General features: G+C 45.4%; 1 protein-coding gene across 1 annotated transcript in view; it reads right to left on the reverse strand.

Moving 5' to 3' along the window:
* The window catches only part of DNAH1 (dynein axonemal heavy chain 1), a 139,778-nt gene that overhangs the window by 96,481 nt on the left and 18,150 nt on the right, over positions 1 to 25,147 (reverse strand). Inside the window, exons 8-20 of the mRNA XM_054033606.1 lie at positions 22,971 to 23,128; positions 21,934 to 22,145; positions 18,719 to 19,017; positions 18,061 to 18,211; positions 17,392 to 17,585; positions 12,792 to 13,017; positions 11,913 to 12,032; positions 10,628 to 10,710; positions 9,745 to 9,886; positions 8,434 to 8,589; positions 6,775 to 6,973; positions 5,200 to 5,453; positions 4,184 to 4,396 (exon numbers count right to left, since the gene is read on the reverse strand). Of these exons, the coding sequence (XP_053889581.1) occupies positions 4,184 to 4,396; positions 5,200 to 5,453; positions 6,775 to 6,973; positions 8,434 to 8,589; positions 9,745 to 9,886; positions 10,628 to 10,710; positions 11,913 to 12,032; positions 12,792 to 13,017; positions 17,392 to 17,585; positions 18,061 to 18,211; positions 18,719 to 19,017; positions 21,934 to 22,145; positions 22,971 to 23,128 (2,407 nt within the window). The remainder of the gene's footprint in view (positions 1 to 4,183; positions 4,397 to 5,199; positions 5,454 to 6,774; positions 6,974 to 8,433; positions 8,590 to 9,744; positions 9,887 to 10,627; positions 10,711 to 11,912; positions 12,033 to 12,791; positions 13,018 to 17,391; positions 17,586 to 18,060; positions 18,212 to 18,718; positions 19,018 to 21,933; positions 22,146 to 22,970; positions 23,129 to 25,147) is intronic.

Genomic DNA, 25,147 nt, shown 5'->3' on the forward strand with positions numbered 1-25,147 from the left:
CTGTGGGTAGTTATCCCACAGTTCCCGCAGTCTCTGCCTTTTGGAATTCTGGGTTAAACTCCCAATGCCTAATGGGGCAAAAACATTGTCACGGGTGGTTTTGTGTACATATCATCAGTCACCCCTTCCTCCGTGAAAGCAACGGCAGACAATGGTTTCGCACCAGACACCAGGCGATTAGAAGAGCACAGCAAGGCGCGCTGCGCATCAGAGAGGCTTTGAAAATCAGTTTAATGACTGGCCAGGCTTCGGTGAGACAGTTGTGTGTGTTTCTCCTTGATGCAAACCCGCCCCCTTTGTTGATTTTAATTCCCTGTAAGCCAACCACCCTTCCCCCTTTGAAATAAAGTAACTATTGTTTTGAAACCATGCATTCTTTCTTTATTAATTAAAAAAAAAAAGAGAGATAACGGACAAGGTAGCCCAGGTGGGGTGAGGGAGGAGGGAAGGACAAGGCCACATTGCTTATTGTAGCCACACTGAAAATCAAACTGTTTGAATGACAGCCTTCTGTTGCTTGGGCCATCCTCTGCAGTGGAGTGGCTGGGTGCCCGGAGCCTCCCCCCAACATTCTTGGGTGTCTGGGTGAGGAGGCTATAGATCAGGGGTAGGCAACCTATGGCACGCGAGCCAAAGGCGGCACGCTAGCTGATTTTCAATGGTACTCACACTGCCTGGGTCCAGGCCAGCGGTCCGGGGGGCTCTGCATTTTAATTTAATTTTAAATGAAGCTTCTTAAACATTTTAAAAACCTTATTTACTTTACATACAACAATAATTTAGTTATATATTATAGACTTACAGAAAGAGACCTTCTAAAAACGTTAACATGTATTACTGGCACGTGAAACCTTAAATAAGAGTGAATAAATGAAGACTCGGCACACCACTTCTGAAAGGTTGCCGACCCCTGCTATAGATCATGGGGAGGAGGGTAGGCGGTTATACAGTGGATGCAGTGGGGGTCTGTGCTCTTGTTGGCTTTCCTGCAGCTCCAACAGATGCTTCATCATGTCCGTTTGCTCCCCCAACAGATACTTCATCATGTCCGTTTGCTCCCCCCATTAGCCTCAGCCTTGTGTCCTGCCTCCACTCTTCATGCTCACTTAATTCTTTCCTGTTCTCTGCCACTGAATTCCTCCATGCATTAAGCTGTGCCCTATCAGTGCGGGAGGACTGCATGAGCTCAGAAAACATGTAATCACAAGTACGTTTTTTCACCTTCTAATCTGCGATAACCTCAGGGACAGAGATGATAGTGGGGGAATGCATAGTCACCTGAGCTGCTGAGTTTGCTACGCTGACCAAACAGGAAATGAAATTCAAAAGTTCCCGGGGATTTTCCTGTGTACCTGGCTAGTGCATCGGAGTTCAAAGTGCTGTCCAGAGTGGTCACAATGGAGCACTCTGGGATAGCTCCAGGAGGCCAATACCATTGATTTGTGCCCACACTACCCCAAATTTGACCCACAAAGTCGATTTTAGTGCTACTCCCCTTGCCAGGGAGGAGTACAGAAGTCGATTTTAAGAGCTCTTTAGGTCGACGGAACAGGAACAGGGTTGGTTGTGTGGATGCATTCATTTTTAAATCGACCTAACGCAGCTAAATTCAACCTAACCCCATAGTGTAGACCAGGCCTAAGTGTTAAAGGAGGATTTCCCCTTTTGGCTTTGGTTGTGATCCCATCAATAAAGAATTCTTTTAAAATTCCCATGGATGCTGGGTAGAATCCCACAGTAATTCTCATGGAATTTGCCATGTATTTTTAATGCACAGATGGTCTTTAAATAGTCTAAAGCAACTCCAATAAGTATAGTCCATACTGTGACGCTGGCAGACAAGGCTTTAGGCCTCAGCTGAGCACTGAAAAATTCATCCTTGGAAACCAGTGCAACTCACATGTGTGTTAGTATGGTTAAGATGGGTATTGGATATATAACGATGGGTTTAGACTTTACAAAATGCTTGGAAGTTGCTACATGTATTAATCCTACTTATAATGTCTGTATTCCATGCTATAAGGTAATACTTAAGTATTTGCTATAGAGCTGTGAAATGTCTGTTCTGAACTATCTAACTCACCAAATAAGAAACTTTACCTAGTGCTAAATCCCTATGAAAGGTATTACCTCTTGCCCATCAAGAAGGGCTATCAAAACTAAATGGGCCATTGTGGAACGTCAAAATACAAAGACTTTGCTAAATCACCCTTGCACAGGCTACGTGCAAAAGAACTCATCCCATCAGCCTGAATTCTGGAAGAAGGAAATAAAGATAGCTGATGTGAACATTTTTCATCTCTTTGTTGTTTGGACTCTCACAGGGCTGGAGCTAGGAAACAGAAGCAGAGATCTCCAGAGTCAACCTGGATTAGCCCCAAAAGACATTCATGCTGACAGATTGCTACAACTCCGTCATTTTTTAAAACCCTAGACAGTAACGCATTTCTGTATGTGTTTGCCAGCTTTAACCTGTAAATAACTCTCTCATTTATTTTTTCTAGTTAAGAATTCCTTGGTTAGTTTACTATAAGATTGGCTACAGACATTGTCTTTGGTGTGAGATCTGAGGTACAAATTGACCTGGGGTAAGTGACTGGTCTCTTGGGACTGGAAGTAACCTGAATTTTATGTGATCTTTGGTGTATGGCAACCAACTATCATAAATCCTATCTTGACACCCAGACAAGATGCCTGGAATGCCCAAGGGGACTGTCAGTGACTCTATGGTAAGACTTTATAGTGTGTCAGAAGTTCACACTTGTTACTGGGTTGATAAACTCTAATGATAGAACATACAATCTGTTTGGGGTGTCTGCCCTGCTTTTTGACAGTCTGCTCTGAGATTAGCATTTTCAGTTGTGAAACACTCCAGCCAATGTGACAAATACATCTCATAATAACTAAGCTGATCAACCCTTAGAGCCACTCAATTCTATAAGGCCATCTCCCTCACCCTCAGGACTTTAGAGACTGTTTTTGCTACATCAGAGAAAGGAGAAATACGTGGAGAAGTTTCGCTATCCTGGCAGAAATATCAGTGCAGTCACTCTGTGGAACTCTGTACCTTTAGTGACAGGAATAAATGGCAAAAAAAAAAGAACAGCAGCCAGGGACAAACACACACACAGTGTCACAGCCAAAACACACACTAACACACAACATATATATAAATATAGCCAGATTACCACATCACCTGCTTCCATAGGGTCAAGGGTGCCTTTGTGTGTCCTTCTTAGCCAAGTAAAGCAGATTTGACAACCCCTTGCCCAATCACACATGGGCAGGTAAGCTCCCATAAGTAAAATGAAATAGTTATAAACAACAGACAACAATGCTGTTACTTCTAGAATTTATAAAACACTCTACAAACATTAGCTAATTAGCATTTTTTTCCTGCTCCCATCTACAACTAACATCAAGTAGAGTGTGATCCCTCCTAAGTGCTCAGCATTCTCTTCTACCCTGGAATGAGCAAAGTACTTAAGAATGTGCCTAACTTTAAGCATGTATGTAGACTATTAAAGTCCAATGGAACTATTCATATGCTAATAAAAGTTAAGCATGTGCTTTAAGTGCTTTGCAGGATCAGGACATAGCACCTTGCAGAATCAAGCCCTTAACATGCAGTTTGACTATGGTAGGGCCTCAATATCACTAGGCGAAGTGATAACTACTATGCAAGTCAATAGAACTATTCACGGCGAGAGGAACTACACCTCGGGTAGAATCTTCCACCCATTGAAGGCAATGGGAGTGCTGCCATTGACTGCAATAGGCCCAGGATTTCAACCCTGCTATTTGTGGGATCAGGCCCCTGGTTTGTTCCATTTACTAAAGCAGAAGAATTATGAGAGCCCCTCTGACTCCCTGAGCACAGATGTGCTGTGAATATCTACCTATCACCAAGCTCCTTAGTTGCAACTGGAGGGAGGGATAGCTGAATGGTTTGAGCATTGGCTTGCTAAGCCCAGGGTTGTGAGTTCAATCCTTGAGGGGGCCATTTAGGAAACTAGGGTAAAAATCTGTCTGGGGATTGGCCCTGCTTTGAGCAGGGGGTTGGACTAGATGACCTCCTGAGGTCCCTTCCAACCATAGTATTCTATGAACTGCATATTCTTTCTATTCAAACAGAGTCAAAAAGCTCCAATCCCTCCCTTGGCAGCAGGTGGGAAATTGGTACCTGTGTCATCTTCAGCTTGGTTTCCCAGGTGTTCATCCTGTCTTCAAAGGGTTTCTTGTACGGTGAGAAGGACATGCTTTGAGTCATGACAATATGATCATCTAGGAGCTGCGAAGCTTCGTCAGGGCTCTTCAGAATGAAGGTTTCTGTCCCTTTATAGGGCATTATATTAAACAGGATGGAGACCCATTCGCTCTCCATCTTATCAAGTGCCTGGGAAATGAGGAGAAACAATTTAACCTTAGGTCTCAATACATGGACATGGCAAAATGCTTTCCTCCACTTACACTTAAATACCATCATTTGAAAACTAGGTGAATGTTAGTTCCTGTGAAAGGTGCTGGTTTCCACACTGGGAACTATAGCCATCTATTTAATCACAGAACATTCAGCAACAGCACAAATTTTCTCTGCCCCATCCAAAGAGCCTCAACCCTATCCTGAAGGACCACCTTCAAGGAAGAGAAAGTCACTTCATTTCCATGCCCACTGATGCCATGGCACCTCCACTGAGTCTGGTAGTAGAGCGCCGTTAGAGACAGCGGTAATGGTGGCTTTTGCAGTATGGATATCTGCCCACTGGGAAGTGAACTGAGCTCACAAACCCATTTCACAAAACAAAAAGCTGCCAGATGATAGTGACTTTCAGTCCTGACCATCTTAGGCCCTATTTGAACTTGTGACGTGAAGGTGAAAGACTATATCTATATAACCAACGACTCCACTGAGCCATCCAGTCCTCTCCCCTGTTTCCATACACACACTGTATGATGGCTGATTCACCATACCAATGTCTAATCTCCCTGACACAGATACAGAGAATTTGTTCAGTCATGCGAGGACACCAACATTCTAAACTGCATTCTGCTTTTCTCTGGGATTTCTGTAACACTCAGAGTGAATTTTAATGCTCATGAAAGCATGGAGTTGTCATAAGGAAAGCTTCCATCTAGAGACAACTTTGGGGCTCTGAACTATGACACTGAAAGGAAACCCTCATTAGATGCTCTCCTCACATTCTCAATGGAGAACTCCTTGCCCGCTATCTCAGCTATTTTGGCAATGCTGTCAATGTGGTCCAGCAGCTTCATCTCCAGACAGCGAGAAAATGTCAGATTGGCCTTGGGCTTAACATTGATGTTGATCTCCTTGGAAAGCATCTCCCAGTGCCGGTTCCGCATGCCAGGATTGCGCAGGCCCTGAATCAGGGGGATATATGGTCTGAATTCTTCAATCCTGCCCCGGATTTCCACAGCTACATCCTGGCATGCTTAAAGGAGCAGGAAAAAAACAAACCAAAAAAGATAACATCAGCAACAATGAGATGATGGGTGGAGGATGCTGCTTCATATAGAGCTGGATTCTGGACAGTGCAGGTGAGCGGTGCTATGCTTTCCAACACAATGCAAAAAGCGAACGGCAGGACAGGGAGCATTGGGGAACCCAAGCTTGCATTAATGAGGATGCTGCCTCATAGCAGGAATAAGGCCCAAAAGGGAGGAGCATAGTCAAGTGCCATATTTGCATATTGGAAACAACACATAAGCCCACGTCTCCTCAGACACACCTATTCACTGCTCACAGCCTGCACTTTTCTAGCACCTTTAGAGTAAGGCAGTGAGCATGCCAGGGCCATGAAATTTAGTAGTACTTCCACCTAGTATGTCAATTACATCTAGGAATTAACTTTAATTGCAGCCAAGTGTGGCCTCTGGTTGCACTTGCACTGGAAGTGCAACAACCTTGCACTCCCTGCTATGTGTCACACAAGGACTGGCAGACTCATGCAGCGGCGGCTCTATGTTTTTTGCTGCCCCAAGCACGGCAGTCAGGCAGCCTTTGGTGGCACGCCTGTGGGCGGTCCGCGGTCAAAGGGTTTGGTGGCATTTCTGCAGGTGATCTGCTGGTCCCGCGGCTTCAGCGTACCCGCCGCTGAATTGCCGCCGAAACCACGGGACCGGCAGACCTCCCGTAGGCACGCCGCCTAAGGCCGCCTTACTGACGCCCTTACGGCGACTGGCAGGCCGCCCCCCGTGGCTTGCCGCCCCAGGCACGCGCTTGCTGCGCTGGTGCCTGGAGCCACCCCTGGACTCAGGGCCTTTGTGGATATTGAACTACATCCTGGAGGAGCAGTGGAATGAAAAGATCAAAAGCATTCTTATTGCTTCTACTTATCATGAATCACATCCACTCACAACCTCCTCCACTGGGGATGATTCACTGCATTGTTCAGGAGAGAGCTCAAGTTAAAAAAAAATTAAAATCTCCCACTGCAGAATATATTTCACTCTAACCCAACTGGAAGATGGTTTTAGAACTACTTCAGAAGACTGGTGGATGCATCTTTGGGAATCCTGGACTGGGACATGGGGAAGTTTACCTACAAATTTAAATCTCTTTTCATATTTTGGGGGGTGGGGGCATTTACTTGAAATATTTTTAGGCAAATCTGCAAAGCTGCATGTGACCACCCAAGCTCACTTCACACAGACCACATAGGGGATAACCTGCTGAATCACAGGAGTTAGGTCTTCATGACAATCCTCATAGCTTTGTGTGCTGGGGTGCACAAACCAACCTCTCCCAGTTACCTGGTACATCCTTGAACTGCTTCACACACTTGTGCATGGTCTTAAAGGATTCATTGACATTCTTCTCTAGCTGTTCAGCATCAATTGCAGAGAGGGGGTCATTCATCCAGCTCTCAGACCAGCGTATCCAGTCTGATGCTGTGGTCCAGAGATCCCAGTATGGCTGGAATTCCTTAACCATCCTGGACAGCTTATCATACTTTGTGAAGAAAACAAAGTACTAATGAACAATGGGCATATTTTCCTCTAACAGTGACTTATATTTTACAGAACCATGTGACCCTGGCAAAAAGGCACAATCTCACCTGGAACTCCTGAGTAAGCAAGGAGAATGCACATGGTCCAATATCCTTTAAGATGATTTATTAGGCTCCCCTCTGCACTGCTAGCCAGAGCATTCAGGCAGGCACAGGGTCATAGCGTCACTTCCAGCTTGCTCCCTCTCAGGGGACTTGCAACCCTGGGGATGCTTGGAGGGGGAAGACCCTGTGCGCTCCCAAGGCACAACCTAGCCCTTACTAATCAGTCATGAAACAATACAAAATTGTGGATAGAAACAGGACATACACAGAAAAACAAAGGCCAAACTCAACCTTACATTCATAGGCACAGTTCCATTTAACTCTAATCCAAGTTAAAACCATGACTTAATTTATTCCTATGACATTTAGTGCCAACTTCTCAAAGGAGGGTGCATCAAGCATGCTGGCCAAAATGCATACATTCGAGTTGCACCTGCAGAAGCCCATATCCATGCATGCAAACACTTAATCTGATGTGCAGTTAGCTGATTTTCATTTGCAAATGCTCTATCACATCAGTAATATGAGATTTTTTGTGGATGCAATGACCCATACACATTTTGAGGATGTACCTGTTAAGGACCCTAGTTGCAACTGTGGATGTAACCATAAAGAAAAAAAATCACACTAAGCTATTGAAAGTTAAGATACAGAAAATTATTAGAGAAAATAATTCTACTCAATAGCCGTAAAGGAAAGAGACAGAAAATGTGCATGGGCATTTATGAGTAGCTAGAGCCACTAATGTTTGTGACTAAAGTTATTTCCTTAAGACAACACTCTGCCTTCCAAATTCACAAAATCACTTTCCTGTATGTGACTATAAAACACTAGTGACATAAGTAATTACAGCCACTCATGCCCATATTCTGTGCAGTAACTCTCCAACAGTAATGAATGTAACTAAGTGCTATTTCATGAGCTTTCCCATCTTTATGATCCAGGAGCCAAGCCTCCCATACACCTGGCTACCACTACCCCATGAACTCTTGATCTAGGAGCATGGATAGGTTGAGCTCTGCCACAGAAGTGGCAATTAAATATCCTATGAACTTGCTCACTCTTCCATGTCTTCTTGGACCAGCTCTTCCACAGCATAGAAGAGATGAGCAGAGAGCATTGGAATGGAGTAACCATCAGAATGGATTGCTGGCCCTCTCTAGTTAACATAAGAACTGATGGATAAGCCAAAATGATAGAGAAGGAAAGAAATTATTTAAGCTCACAATTGGGATGTTATTACCTAGGGGATTTATTTTTTTTTTTGCATTGGAGTAGCACTCAAAGGCCCCAGTCAGGACCAAGGGTCTGTTGTTTGCAGAGGCTAACACAACAGAACCCATGATCTGACACTTACATTAGTAACTGGCAATCCAAATATCCGCTCCCTATTGTTGTAAAGCAGCGCCATCTGCTGAGACTCCTTCAACTGCTTCTTGACCCTTCTCGCTTCATTTGCTATTTCATGTGCTCGTGTAATGTCCATATGGACAGAAAATCCAGCCACGACCAGCTGGAAAAGAAAAGGCAGTATGTGGAACTCAGGCTGAAAACACTGAATGCTGCTTTCTAGAATCTCAGCTTCACTGCTCACTCTTTGTTGCTCTTCAGCATGCAGAGAATCGGACAGCTCGCACTAAAGCCCTTTTTAAATTTCACATTCTCTCTCCCCTATTCTAATTCCAGCTCTCTTCAGGCCACGGAGAAGGTGGTAAGGAGGCAATGATAAGCCTTGATCAAGATCAGCTGACAGAAAGAACAAATGTGGGTGTTGGCTGCCTCTTCCTCTTGCAATTGATTGCCACCCACTCATCAGTCCATGTTCAAATTTATCTATTCTGAGCTGTACCACTAGCAACGTGGAACCACAGAAATGAAAATGAAAGATCTACTAGGTCATTTTTTCCACCCCAAAAAATTGTTTCCTATATTATATTCTCCAGGGTCTTGTCCAATCTTTTTTGTTTTTTAATAAACTAAAAAGTGTCAGGGGCTTCTATCACTTCCTTTTGTAGACTATTCCACAGCCAACCAGTCTTCACTTTTAGGAAATTATTTGCTTAATTTCAACCCAAATCCCCCTAGTGATACCCATTGGAGAGAGTCTTTGAAATCAGTTGGCACATTGATTAGAGCTGGTCCAAAATGGGGAGTTTTTCCTATGGATAATTTCAAGTTTTTGGTGAAAAATCAAATCTGAAATATTTGATTTTGAAACACTGCCACTGCATCTCTTGGGAGTTGCTGTTCAGGTGCCTCAGTCTCATTCTCCTATCTAGTCTGGACATGGAACCCAGTCTACAGCTCCTATGATGCACTGTGGTCTTCCCTGTTGGTGAGGAGAGGTGGTGCATCATGGGAGATGAAGTCTAGCTGGGGAGCTCAGCCCATAGCAGCTCCTCGAGGCACCGGGGCAGCATTTCAGAACAAAAATATTTCTGTTTTCGAGCATTCAGTTTCTCCATGAAAAATAAAAGTTTTCCATGGAATTCAAATAATTTCTCATCCAAAAGCAGTTTTTAGAAAAAAAAATTTAACTGGCCCTACCATTGATCTTAGAATTGCAAATGCTCCTGAATATACCCCAGCTAGCCGACAGCAATGATTTCAAGTCTTTGTGATTAGGGCTGGCTTAGGACAGCTTCCCCTAGTGCTAGATTATTAGTACCTGCAGACCATCCAGGCGTTCCAGAAAGTTGTTCTGATCCATGAGCTGAATTTTGCGGAACCTCTCTTCATCTTCTAAGTGCTGCTGCCGAATCATCTCCGTCTGCGTGGCGATTTTCAGAGGCCAGTTGCTCGCAGCCCACCTGAGCTCAGATGGAATGAGAATACAAAAAAGATGAGAAGCAGCAACCTGAGGCCTATTATTGGAATGATGATGAGCGTAACAATTAGATAACCCAATCAAACTGATGAAGGAGGCTGACCAGCAACAGAAACGTGCATGGTTTCAAAGCATATTTTTTGGTACTTTGTTATTTGATATGCAGTGTCTGCATCTAAACTGTTCAGTAACAAAAGGCTCAGGAAAGGGAGAGGAATTTGTAAAAAAAAGAGAAATCCGGTGTATTAGTAAAAGATGAGTGGATTGCATCTGAAGAAGTGAGGTTTTTACCCACGAAAGCTTATGCCCAAATAAATCTGTTAGTCTTTAAGGTGCCACCAGACTCCTTGTTGTTTTTGTTTCTCTTACAATTTTTCTGCACGGTACCTAGCAAGTGGTGGCCCCAATCTTGGTTGAGGCCTCTTGGTGCTACTGCAATAGAAATAATAAAATAAAACAAAAAATAAAAATAAGCTGGCAGATAAGGTCTTTTATTTGTTAAAGAGGTCCATTACTACAAGTTTGCCTCATGTCCAGGCCAGGAGACAGTGTGAACCTGCACACCTCTACAGACTCAATTTCTGAATCAGGTGTTCAATGCACATCTAGCCTGAACTGCCACATAAAAATATCTGAAGCACCTGGTATACAAATCAAACCCTGAGGCATTAAGAATGGTAATAGCTGCAAAATAGGCTGCTTTGACAGTAAGAGAAATGCTCACTTGTCATTGAAATCATCTTGGGTAAGGTTGTAAAGGAATTCCTCCATAACCTCATAATCTTCCATGACCTTAATTATGAGTTCCTACACAGGGAGACAGAGAGAAAAGTAGACATTCTCCAAATTACACGTATTGAACATGTTGCTTATTGGGATTGTCTGGCAGGATACACACTGCATTTGCATGACACATGCCATCGTCACACAACCTTACCCCAACACAGAGGACTTCTATACCACAAAAGCAGTGGGTCTGAGTCTCTAAATACTTATGGTGTGAGTGATCCTCAGATTACATATATGAAAGGGAGTGTGACCCAGTGGGTAGGACACTGGATTAGGAATTGGGAAACCCAGCTCTATTCCAGATTTTGCCACTGGCCTCCTGAGTGACCCTGGGCAAGTCACTTTACTGCTCAGTGCCTAGTTTCCCTGTTTATAAAATTGGGATGATACATCCCTCCTTTGTAAAGTGCTTTGAGATCTACAGATGAAAAGCTCTGTCTAATAACTCGGTGGTATTACTGCCAAATTAATTATAATATTAATATACCATACCAGTACAACGTAGGAGTAACTTCATTGAAGTCCCTGGAGCTACACCTGTTTATAACTGGTATGAGAGGAAAATCATGGCAATATTTTTATGGTTTGAAAGTCTGTAATTAATTTTCAGAAGACAGAAAAAGTCAAGATCCAATATCTGTGCAGAAGTATTGAATGGCTAACCAAGAAGTAGAAGGGATATACAGCATACATTAAGGACAACATTTTCAATTGCCTTTGAAAGTTTCCCCTGCAAAGACATTTGCGTGCACATAACCTGCTTGAGCACATACCAGTCTGGTAGCTAGGGATCTGACCGCCCAATTTGCATAGACACACTGGTTTTATACACACATGCCCAGTTGCATAAATGACATTGGGGTTAAATTTCATATGTCAGCTGAAAATCTGGATTTAAGGGGCTCAGTAGCTACAAAGCTTGTGAACACCACACAACCTCTCAAAGCTTCATAACAGCCTGGATCAGCGGCAAGGTTTCCCCAGCAACAAAACAGGTAATTGGACTGACTGGCCAGATCTCATTTCTTCAAACATGGATTAATTTAAGGAGCTGAACCAGCTTTTGCAATGACCCTATTGTTCCAGGAAGATTCAGAGCTGGATAATAAAATGTCAAAGCAGTGGGAGATCTACCTCCAAGACTCTATCCACTCTATTCCCAAGTGTTTATCCCCTGGCTCTACTGGGCACCCCCTTTTGATCAGAAAAGCATGCCTTACTTCCTGCGCTTTCAGCTGCTCAGGGACTCCCTTCATCCACTCCCGCAACTCAGCCAGCTCCTCAATGCTGTTTGGTTTCTCATACATTTTCCGGCTGATGGCTTTGAATACTTCACAGATCTGCAGGAGGACACAAAGAATGTGTAAATGCACACACTGAATAGAGGAGCAGCTGCAGCCTTCTCTAATGGGCTACAGGGTTTCATTCCTATGGGGTCACACTACCTTTAATCAGCGGACTACAACAGAGGCTTAAGACCTGGTTTTCAGAGGAGCACTCACAATTCCCATTAGAGTTAATGACAATTGTGTGTGTGGAGCACCTCTGAAAATCAGGCCACCAATCTCTCATATGCCAGACTCCAGTATAAGTCAAAAAGCTGGCTGTGACCCACCGTAAGGGTGGTCTAAAGCTACAAATATACAGTACTATTCTAGTTCTTCCTGTTAGTAGCCCTTCATCACCTGCCTCACACATGTAACTGTCTATATATTCTAGTTAACCTCATCAGCTTCCTGCAGGAACTTCCAACTGGCAATGAGGCAGATAATTTTAAATCCATGAACATAACTATTTAGGAGATGGTAGAGAACCACTAATATTTCCATGCCAATAGGTGTAGCTTTCTTGCACAGAATTTGTTATGAATGCAGGCACACTTTGATTTAACTGGCTCTTCACATCTCCCTTTTAGCCTTTTTCAATTGGCTTCTGCCACTAGTCCTACCTAACCATTCCAATGCGAGTTGGAAAACTTCCTCATTAGAGTGACCTCAATTGCTATCATTTGGCCACTCTCCAATCCCAAATTCTCTGCAGTGGTGCTTCCTGAAATAGGGGGACAGATGCAAGACAAAACAGAGAAGTGTAAAACTTACATTTTCCACCTGTAGGTGTAGGTTCTTAGCCAGTAGGTCCAACATGGAGGTGGCTAGGGCTTTGCGTTTTTTGGACAGATTTTGCTTGACACCTTCAATGCTGACATAGAAAGGACCGATGATGATGGAGCTTGGCAGAGTGTTGTCCAGCATCTCCTTTTCAGACAAGTGCAGGTTTACTATATTTCTCACATCCTGGGCAGAGGGGCATTGGGCTTGGTACTCTCTACAACCAGAAATATAATCAAAGACAAGCCAACATATATCATACAGCGCATGAGAACACTCATCCCTACATGCCATATATACACATTCACATAGATGTCATTAGACCTTTGTCCAAAAGTTCAGGAGATGAAATTAATGACAGTTGCATTTATTATTAAAAACCCACATATTTCTCTGAATTTACATATTTTAGAACCATAGAGTGAGATGCATTCCCTGCCTCTGAGAGCTTACAATTTCTAAGATAGAGATGACACCCCACAATAACCCAATTGATAACTGTTCAAGGAAAAGAGAATGGGTTTTAAAGCTCAATTTAAAGACTGGCGAGGACAGGAGGCCTGAAAATAAGAAGGTGAAAGTAAATGAGGCAAAAGGATGACTGAGGTGTGGATGGGGGTTTTAGCAGTGGGAACAGGCAGGTTGAAACAAAGGGAAATGCTACTTCCTACACCATGTCATCAGCCTGAAAAGGCAGAGTTGCAGGAGGACAAACAGGCTAACTAGATTGTCAAAAAGGGTGAGTAATTTTCTGACCAATAAGATCAGAAGGGAATTTGACTGTTGTCAGGGGCAGACAGGAATGCCCACTGCTACCAACAATATACAGCATTTCACCAGTAACTATTTTGCCTTCCTCTGAAAGCATCAGTTATTGGCCACTATTGGAGGCTGGATTTGATGCACCAGTGTTCTGATTTGGTATGGTTAATCCCTTAGAATCATAGACTATCAGGTTTGGAAGGGACCTCAGGAAGTCATCTAGTCCAAACACCTGCTCAAAACAGGACCAATCTCCAACTAAATCATCCCAGCCAGGGCTTTGTCAAGCTGACCTTAAAAACCTCTAAGGAAGGAGATTCCACCACCTCCCTAGGTAACCCATTCCAGTGCTTCACCACCCTCCTAGTAAAAAAGTTTTTCCTAATATCCAACCTAAACTTTCCCCACTGCAACTTGAGACCATTGCTCCGTGTTCTGTCATCTGCTAGTGCTACCAATGAGAACAGTCTAGATCCATCCTCTTTGGAACCCGCTTTCAGGTAGTTGAAAGCAGCTATCAAATCCCCACTCATTCTTCTCTTCTGCAGACTAAATAATCCCAGTTCCCTCAGTCTCGCCTCATAAATCGCGTGCTCCAGCCCCCTAATCATTTTTGTTGCCCTTTGGCTGGACTCTTTCCAATTTTTTCACATCCTTCTTGAAGTGTGGGGCCCAAAACTGGACACAGTACTCCAGATGAGGCCTCATCAATGTCGAATAGAGGGGAATGTTCACGTCCCTCGATCTGCTGGCAATGCTCCTATTTATACAGCCCAAAATGCCATTAGTCTTCTTGGCAACAAGGGCACACTATTGGGATTCTTCCATCCTACATGCAGGACTCGGCACTTGTCCTTGTTGAACCTCATCAGTTTTCTTTTGGCCCAATCCTCTAATTTGTCTAGGTCCCTCTGTATCCTATCCCTACCCTCCAGCGTATCAACCACTCCTCCCAGTTTAGTGTCATCTTCAAACTTGCTGAGTGTGCAACCCACGCCATCCTCCAGATCATTAATGAAGATATTGAACAAAACCAGCCCCAGAACACTCTTGGAGCACTCTGCTTGATACCAGCTGCCAACTAGACATGGAGCCGTTGATCACTACCCGTTGAGCCCGATGATCTAGCCAGCTTTCTATCCACCTTATAGTCCATTCATCCAGCCCATACTTCTTTAACTTGCTGGCAACAATACTGTGGGAGACCATATCAAAAGCTTTTCTAAACTCAAGGAATAACACATCCACTGCTTTCCCCTCATCCACAGTGCCAGTTATCTCATCATAGAAGACAATTAGGTTAGTCAGGCATAACTTGCCCTTGGTGAATCCATGCTGACTATTCCTGATCACCTTTCCTCTCCTCCAAGTGCTTCAGAATTGATTCCTTGAGGATTTGCGCCATGATTTTTCCAGGGACTGAGATGAGGCTGACTGACCTGTAGTTATCCTCCTTCTTCCCTTTTTTAAAGTTGGGCACTACATTAGCCTTTTTCCAGTCATCTGGGACTTCCCCCAATCGCCATGAGTTTTCAAAGATAATGGCCAATGGCTCTGCAATCATATTCGCCAACTCCTTTAGCACCCTCAGATGCAGTGCATCTGGCCCCATGGACTTGTGTTCATCCAGCTTTTCTAAATAGTCCTGAACCACTTCTTTCTCCACAGAGGGCTGGTCACCTCCTCCCCATGCTGTGCTGCTCAGTGCAGTAGTCTGGGAGCTGACTTATTCGTGAAGACAGAGGCAAAAAAAGCATTGAGAACATTAGCTTTTTCCACATCCTCTGTCACTAGGTTGCCTCCCCCATTCAGTAAGGAGCCCACACTTTCCCTGCCCTTCTTCTTGTTGCTAACATACCTGTAGACACCCTTCTTGTTACTCTTAACATCCCTTGCTAGCTGCAACTCCAATTGTGATTTGGCCTTCCTGATTTCACTCCTGCATGCCTGAGCAATACTTTTATACTCCTCCCTGGTCATTTGTCCAAGCTTCCACTTCTTGTAAGCTTCTTTTTTGTGTTTAAGATCAGCAAGGATTTCACTGTTAAGCCAAGCTGATTAACCTACCATATTTACTATTCTTTCTACACATCGGGATGGTTTGTTCCTGCAACCTCAATAAGGATTGTTTAAAATACAGCCAGCTCTCCTGGACTCCTTTCCCCCTCATGTTATTCTCCCAGGGGATCCTGCCCATCAGTCCCCTGAGGGAATCAAAGTCTGCTTTTCTGAAGTCCAGGGTCCATATTCTGCTGCTCTCCTTTCTTCCTTTTGTCAGGATCCTGAGCTCAACCATCTCATGATCACTGCCTCCCAGGTTCCCATCCACTTTTGCTTCCCCTACTAATTCTTTCCTGTTTGTGAGCAGCAGGTCAAGGAAAGCTCTGCCCCTAGTTGGTTCCTCCAGCACTTGCACCAGGAAATTGTCCCCTACATTTTCCAAAAACTTCCTGGATTGTCTGTGCACCGCTGTATTGCTCTCCCAGCAGATATCAGGGTGATTGAAGTCCCTCATGAGAACCAGGGCGTTTGATCTAGTAACTTCTGTTAGTTGCCTGAAGAAAGCCTCGTCCACCTCATCCCCCTGGTCTGGTTGTCTATAGCAAACTCCCACCACAACATCACCCTTGTTGCTCACGCTTCTAAACTTAATCCGGAGACTCTCAGGTTTTTCTGCAGTTTCATACTGGAGCTCTGAGCAGTCATACTGCTCTCTTACATATAATGCAACTCCTCCACCTTTTCTGCCCTGCCTGTCCTTCGTGAACAGTTTATATCCATCCATGATAGTACTCCAGTCATGTGAGTTATCCCACCAAGTCTCTGTTATTCCAATCACATCATAATTCCTTGACTGTGCCAAGACTTCCAGTTCTCCCTGCTTGTTTCCCAGGCTTCTTGCATTTGTGTGTAGGCACTTAAGATAACTCGCTGATTGTCCTGCTTTCTTAGTATGAGGCAGGAGTCTTCCCATCTTGTGCTCTCCTGCTTGTGCTTCCTCCTGGTATCCCAATTCCCCTCTTACCTCAGGGCTTTGGTCTCCTTCCCCCGGTGAACTTAGTTTAAAGCCCTCCTCACTAGGTTAGCCAGCCTGCTTGCGAAGATGCTCTTCCCTCTCTTCATTAGGTGGAGCCCGTCTCTGCTTAGCAATCCTTCTTCTTGGAACACCACCCCATGGTCAAAGAATCCAAAGCCTTCTCTCCGACACCACATGCGTAGCCATTCGTTGATTTCCGTGATTTGATGATCTCTATCTGGGTCTTTTCCTTCCACAGGGAGGATGGACGAGAACACCACTTGCACCTCAAACTCCTTTATCCTTCTTCCCAGAGCCACGTAGTCTGCAGTGATCCGCTCAAGGTCATTCTTGGCAGTCTCGTTGGTGCCCACATGAAGAAGCAGGAAGGGGTAGCAATCCGAGGGCTTGATGAGTCTCAGCAGTTTCTCTGTCACGTCGTGAATCCTAGCTCCTTGCAAGCAGCACACTTCTCGGTTTTCCCGGTCGGGAAGGCAGATAGATGACTCAGTCCCTCTTAGGAGGGAGTCACTGACCACCACCACCTGCCGCCTTCTCTGGGGAGTGGGTGGTCGTGGAACCCACATCCCTAGGACAGTGCATCTCATGCCTTCCAATCAGTGAAGTCTCCTTCTGCTCACTCCTTGTACCTGTTCACTGAAGTGCATGCAACACACTTTTGCGAGCACAGAACAGCGAATACATACACACACACACTTAAGCAAGGATACATGAGATGGGGATGTACTGTAGTAATAAGTTTCTAAGGACATGTAAGTCAGGTCTGTGGTGTCGCCTCTTGATGTTACTTACTTTAGAAAGGAATTGATGTCATTATTATTCAGCTCTAACTGGTTCTCATACTGCTTGGCGTAGGCTTGGAGGGGGATCACTGCCTTGCAGATGGCAGATCGGATAGTGTTGCGCAGTTCTTCCACAGGGGGCTCGTGCAGGCCGACTGACTCCAGAAGTGGTGTGCCTCTAATAAACATGTTCTCCAGCACATACTGGAAGAGTGCAAAAGGAAAGGTCACTCAAAACAAGCAGGGATCATCCTGCCGCTTCTCGGTCTCCAGCAGGGGAACAGGTTTTACAGCGTGAAGAACTCACATTCTCCACAATATATTGCCCTGTAAGATGGGTCATACAATCATCATCAGGAGGGAAGGTACCTCTAGAAGGTTATGTAGTCCATCCTTCTCCATTGCATCAGGAATTACTTCATTCATCCAACCCCAGCCCCAATAAAAAGATAAATATAGAGGAAAGATGGGAGGATCTTGGAAGACAAATATCTTTCTCAACAGCGAGATGAGGATATACTCCAAAGGGACTTTCCCTAACAGGTCTGAGGCCACTAGTCTACATGCTATTGCCATTCATGATTCCACCCTCATCAGCTGCCATACATTCTGGGTCTCTAGTCTATGTTATATTTCCACTTAGTCTCTGTCATATTAATATTTCCCCAGAGTAACGCACCGTCTCCAGTTGTGGTATGGTGTGAGTCGCCAGGATTCCCTTGTCGAACAGAGAAATGAGGGAGGTCTCGAAGTTCTCCAGAGGTGTGCTGAAGTGAACCCCACTGTTATCCAGAATCAGATCCACCACGAAGAGAGGATTCTTTCGTGGCCTGCAAAGGGAGGAGATGGGGTGTTACATGGCTGTTTGCAGAAAGAATGGCACCCGCAACACTGCTATTGTGCTGTGTGTTTAAATCCCAACAGTGTAATTGACCAGCCATATGGCCTTATTCACTTCCCCAGGCTCTAAAATGGAACTAGTAGTGGTCACCTTCCTCCCTGGGGTGTTGAGAGAATTCATTAGCTAACATTAGTAAAGTGTATTGAAAATACTGAACCAGATCCTGGCCTCCAATAAGGCCTGCACTAACAGGACAGCTGGGGATTCGCCCAGCTCTATGCCTTCCTCCCCTGGCTCCAGGATTTGTGCTGGAGACATGTCAAGAGAGAGGGATGGAATGAGTTGCTCTTCATCATAAGCATCACCATGAAACCCCAACCCAAATGCAAAGTGTCACTGTAAAAATCTATGGTAATTACAAATACAAAGAGATGGATATTCTTCCCTGCTCCCCTGTTCTCCCCCAAGCCTAATCTCCCATCTCTCCCCTCCTTACTTGTAAGGGCTGTTGATGAGGTCCCCTCCCCATTCCATATCCTCCGAGCAATTCAGGACATTGCCGCAAGCATCCAGCAAAAGCTGAGTGAAGCTGACCAGGGAGTCCTGGACCAGGAAGCGCACAGAGTCTTGCAAGTTGAACTTGATGAGCTCCATCAGCTTATGTAGCTTGGACATCTGGTATACACCCCAGTTGGACTGATACAGATTGTACCACCCTTTACCAATCTCCCTCAGACTGCTTTTTACTGCTATCTTGAGAGTATTGATCCAGGTGTCCTTGAGAAACATCTGAACCTAGAACAAAGAAACATGCAGTGAAGAATTTATCCTCAGAGGACTGATGGGAAAACAATAGGGCGACTATTGACCACTGGCAGGAACCACTAGTGCCCAGTCCAATACCAATCTGCTGTGAAACAAGTCCTGTCATCTCTGATCCATTTTAGTTGACCAATAACCCTCATATTTATGGATACATACCCAACATATTATATATCTAGTTCCTTAACAAAGGGTCATGAAAAGGCCTGCTTTCTGCTGTTGAGAAAACATTAGAGCTGTGCTTCTCCATTTCACCTAAGCTTCTGTTTTTTTATCCCTGTTGTTACAAATTAGACCAGAGTGGACCATTATGATAATCTTTTAGTCTGACATCTTCCATAACACAGGTCACAGAACTTCCCTGAAATACGTCTTCTTTGATCTAGGGTATGTCTTTTAAAGAAACATCCGGAGATGGAGAATCCACTACACCTTACCAAGGACAGAGTCCCTGCAGCTTGTAAGTATGGCTTACATTCTGTTTTCCAATATGTATGACTTTACATTTGGCCATCTTAAAATACATTGTTTGCTTGTGCCCAGTTTACCAAGTAATCCAGATTGCTCTGGATCAGTCCTCTTCATTATTTACCGCTCTCCTAGTCAGGGCTGGCTCCAGGGTTTTTACCACCCCAAGCAGGCCCCCCCCAAAAAAGCCACGATCGCGATCTGCGGCGGCAATTCGGCAGGAGGTTCTTCACTCCCGAGCCCGAGTGAGGGACCCTCTGCCGAATTGCCCCCGAATAGCTGGACGTGCCACCCCCCTCCGGAGTGGCCGCCCCAAGCACCTGCTTGTTAAGCTGGTGCCTGGAGCCGGCCCTGCTCCTAGTTTCCAATTTACTATTCCCCATAGTTTTCTACAGAACAGTATTAGAAACTGTATTTCATAGGGGTTCCCCATAAAACTCTCTGTAAAATATGACTGAGAAATGAGGGATGCATATTTGTCTTCTTTTGGAACTGAAGAAAGTGATAGGAAGGTGCTAACTGAAGGGCAGCAGACTCCTGCAATGCTTTGATTCATTAAAATGCTACTAAGAGTCAAACTTGTTATATGGACTTCTGCTATTTGTGTGTAGAAATCAAATTTCAATAGTGCAAAGGGAGACAGCATTTTCTCATCGATAGAGTACAGGACTGAGGGTCAGGAGGGTTGGGGTCTTTATACAGTAACCCCTCACTTAACGTTGTAGTTATGTTCCTGAAAAATGCAACTTTAAGTGAAACGATGTTAAACATCCAATTTTCCCATAAGATTTAATGTAAATGCAGGGGGTTAAGTTCCAAGGAAATTTTGGGGGGGCAGACAAAAGGCATTATATACTGTACAGTACTGTACTATGCTTGGGAAGTGCTCCTGGTTTACCCCACACAGGCACAGCCAGCTGCAGGCAAGGACATTAGGAAGCACCTTCGCAGCAGCAGAGGCAGCTTCCCCAGAGAAGAACAGGCGCTGACTTTGCCAGGAATGCTCCAGGCCCGCCTCTTCCTGTCCCTGCTCCACTCCAGGTCCACCTCTTCCCACCCCCACTCCACCTCCTCTCCGGAGCACGCCGCATCCCCGCTCCTTCCCTCCCGCCCCTGAAAGTCCGAAGTGCCACCAAACAGCTGTTTAGAGGCGCTTAGGACTTTCGAGGGGGGGAGGGAAGGAGCGAAGACGCGGCGCTTCCCCGCTCCTCCCCCTCCTTCCCAGCGCTATGCGCTTAGGACTTTCTGGGAGGGAGGGGGAGGAGTGGAGACACGGCTCTTTCCCGCTCCTCCCCCTTCCTCCCAGCTGTTTGGCGGTGGGGGAAGCGCTGGGAGGGAGGGGGAGGAGATGGAGAAGAGGAACTTGTGCAATGCTCCCTTGTAAAGTTGCTGCTCTTCCACAGAATCTTACAAGCAGTAGACAGAGCAGGCCTCCAAACGACGTTATAAGGGAGCATTGAACAACTTTAAACGAGCATGTTCCCTAATTGAGCAGCGACATAACTTTGAAACAACGTTAAGCAGTAGGACGTTGAGGGTACGTCTACACTTACCTCCGGGTCCGGCGGCAGGCAATCGATGTTCTGGGATCGATTTATCGCGTCTGGTCTAGACGCGATAAATCGATCCCGGATCGATCCCGGAAGTGCTCGCCGTCGACGCCGGTACTCCAGCTCGGCGAGAGGAGTATGCGGCATCAACGGGGGAGCCTCCCTGCCGCGTCTGGACCCGCAGTAAGTTCAGACTAAGGTACTTCGAATTCAGCTACGTTATTAACGTAGCTGAATTTGCGTACCTTAGTCCAAAGTGGGGGGTTAGTGTGGACCAGGCCTAAGTGAGGAGTCACTGTAAACACTCTGCCTATTAAAATGAAACACTCTTTTCCGGGCTGGTTCATATCCCAGATTGGGTGGCCTTGGGCAAGTCTCTCAACTTCTCTCTGCCTCAGTTTCCCATGAGGATAAAGCAGCCTCGTACATTGTATGAAAGTCCTCTGATGAAAGATATAAGAGATTTATAAGGTTTTATTGTTTTACTCTATGGCTGTTAGTAACTAAAGCTTTTTCACTAAATTGTGTGAAAAAAATCTAACAAAACTAATAAGAACTCAGAAAAATTCTGTTTTTTCATTATCCCTGTGGTTAAAGAAGTGAGGGGATCTTAAGAAAAATCAGTATTTTTAGTGGAATCAAAGCTCTGGTTCCTTATAACAATAAGGGGAGAAGGAACAACAATTTGGAAATCTACAATGCAGATTTTGCCCCATGTTTTTTAGAAAAGCTTTGTCCAGTTGCAATAAATCAATTATACAATTGCTAAGATCTGTCTGGCTTGGTCTGGTTGGGATATGCTAAGAGCCCTGTTGATTGTTCTGTATCTCCCCTCCCCTTAAGCGAATGTTCCCTCCCTGCCCTTCCTTACCTGGGTGAAGGTCTGCGTCTGGATCTGTTCAAACTCCTCTAGCCGGCCATACTTAGACAAGGTTGAATGAAACAGAGACATGGCTGCAGCTTTGTTGCACTCATCCCGCACCTGCGATAAGGCAAGGATGACTTCTGGCCTGGTCAGGAGCGAGACAAAAATAAAAGATGCCCGTTGCTCATCAAATGGATAGTCTGGGATCTTGACCAGCCCTGCCAGCAAAAGAGAGTGTGTCATTTTAAGAGGAAGAGCATTTGCAATCCCTTTTTAAGTTGGGACCAACATATAGCTTGATCCCATAACACTTTACTCATGTGAGTAGTCCTTACATACATAAGCAGTCCCAGCAGACACCAAGTGTTCTGCCTATTTGAAGCTGGATGAAAGGGCTGGTGTTGGCACCAAAGGTTCCACTTCCCCACTTTAGGGGACTTCATAACTAAGAAACATCTGCCCTGTCCATGCACAGAAACGGAGCCCTGACCCCAGGACAGTTCTGATGTTCTGACTCATAGGTCCTCCATCATGAGGTTCTTTTTTTTATGGCAGGAATGGCCCAGGGGTGGGAGCCATGTCCCACAATGGGACTGCACAGAGGCTGCCACAAAGAAGAAATCAAGATTCTGAACATGAATGAAAATGAGAGGCCTCCTTGCTCCCAAACATGGCCTTGAAACCTCCACTGTTTGCCCCTAGCATTCCAGCCACTGTTAATAAAGCTGGACTGTGCACGGAATGCCTCAGCTTGTGCAATCTCACTCAAAGTGCCAAGGACAAATTCTGTTCCCAGATATGCATATACAGTTTCCAAGGATCATTCATAACCTAACCCACTAATGTAAAGCAGTTCTCCATGCATGCATCTAATTTGGCTGTCTGCTGGTCCCCCAGAATAACTGGCAAACATACCACCTTGTACATCCTCTTGCATTATAAACCTGTGTGTCTGAAAGTCTCCCACAATAATGAAGAAATCATTTCACAGAAGGATCCTTGCAACCCAACTGGAGCACAACTTTCTTCACCAGATCCCATACCTCTTTCTGGCACCTTCTCCTCCTCTTTCTCTGGCAGGGTGACATATGAAAACGTCTGGGGCTTGGATGTGATGACTCCATCAAAGATAATCTTGTTCATGGTGCGTTCATAGTCTAGGCTCACCTCCTTTTCCAGGCATTGCAGACAGTTCAACACACTGATGACAATTATAAAATGAATAAACAGTGACCACTCAGATCTGCACCAATCCTCAAAGCCTTATCCCCAATTTATTTCTCCTGGGTTCACTTACACTTAGGGTATGTCTACACTACGGGATTAATCCGAATGTATATAATTCAAATTTGGAAAACAGGTTGTATAAATTCGAATGTATGCAACCACACTAAGCACATAAATTCGGCGGTGTGCGTCCATGTACCGGGGCTAGCATCGCTTTCCGGAGCGTTGCACTGTGGGTAGCTATCCCATAGCTATCCCATAGTTCCCGCAGTCTCCTCCGCCCATTGGAATTCTGGGTTGAGATCCCAATGCCTGATAGGGCTAAAAACATTGTCGCGGGTGGTTCTGGGTATATCCTCCCCCCTCTCCAGGAAGCAACGGCAGACAACCGTTTCACGCCTTTTTCCTGGGTGAACAGTGCAAACGCCATACCATGGCAAGTATGGAGCCCGCTCAGCTCAAGACAGCAGTCATGAACATTGTAAATACCTCACGCCTCATTGTGCAGTTTATGCTGAACAAGAACCTGGAAAACCAGGCGGCGAGGAGCAGGTTACGGCAGCGCGGCGAGGAGAGTGATGAGGATATGGACATGGAATTCTATCGAACCACGGTACCTGGTGCTTTGGAGATCATGCTGTTAATGGGGCAGGTTACAGCCGTGGAACGCCGATTCTGGGCCCGGGAAACAAGCACAGACTGGTGGGACCGCATAGTGTTGCAGGTGTGGGACGATTCCCAGTGGCTGCAAAACTTTTGCATGCGTAAGGGCACTTTCTTGGAACTTTGTGACTTGCTTTCCCCTGCCCTGAAGCGCCAGAATACCAAGATGAGAGCAGACCTCACAGCTGAGAAGCGAGTGTCCTACCATGGAGGACGGAATAAGGCTGCACTGTCCAGAAACCTTGTGGCAAGGCTTTTGGAGTACCTCCAGGAGAGCTTCATGGAGATGTCCCTGGAGGATTTCCGCTCCATCCCCAGACACGTTAACAGACTTTTCCAGTAGCTGTACTGGCCGCGAATGCATCCCAAGTCCTCAGGGCAAAGTAATCATTAAAAAACGCTTGCTTTTAAACCATGTTTTAGATTTTAAAAGGTAAACTCACCTGAGGTCCCTTCCATGGGGTCATGGTCTTGGATACTGGGTTGGGAGGGTACTTCAGTCAGGCTGAGAAAAAGATCCTGGCTGTTGGGGAGAAGGGAGTGCTGGGTGCTCTCTGCAAGCTCCTCCTCCTCCTCCTCCTCTTCCCCATCCGCAGAATCCTCAGGTGTAGCTGATGAGACTATCCCCGACCCAGAATCCACGGTCACAGGTGGGGTAGTGGTGGCGGCCCCCCCTAGAATTGCATGCAGCTCGGCGTAGAAGCGGCATGTCTGCGGCTCTGACCCGGAGCGACCGTTTGCCTCCTTTGTTTTTTGATAGGCTTGTCTGAGCTCCTTGACTTTCATGCGGCACTGATCTGAGTCCCTATTGTGGCCTCTCTCCATCATGCCTTTGGAGATTTTTTCAAAAGTTTTTGCATTTCGTCTTTTAGAACGAAGTTCTGCTAGCACTGAATCCTCTCCCCATATAGTGATCAGATCCAGTACCTCCCGTACGGTCCATGCTGGTGCTCTTTTTCGATTATCAGCCTGCATGGTTACCTGTGCTGATGAGCTATCTGTGGTCACCTGTGCTCTCCACGCTGGGCAAACAGGAAATGAAATTCAAATGTTTCCGGGATTTTTCCTGTCTACCTGGCCAGTGCATCCGAGTTCAGATTGCTGTCCAGAGTGGTCACAATGGTGCACTGTGGGATAGCTCCCGGAGGCCAATACCATCGCATTGCGACCACACTAACCCTAATTCGAAATGCTAAAATCGATTTTGGCGCTACTCCGCTCGTCGGGGTGGAGTACAGAAATCGATTTAAAGAGCCCTTTATTTCGAATTAAATGGCGTCGTTGTGTGGACGGGTGCAGGGTTAATTTGAATTAACACTGCTAAATCCGA

This window comes from Malaclemys terrapin, chromosome 7, assembly GCF_027887155.1.
Source record: "Malaclemys terrapin pileata isolate rMalTer1 chromosome 7, rMalTer1.hap1, whole genome shotgun sequence".
Lineage (NCBI taxonomy): Eukaryota > Metazoa > Chordata > Testudines > Emydidae > Malaclemys > Malaclemys terrapin.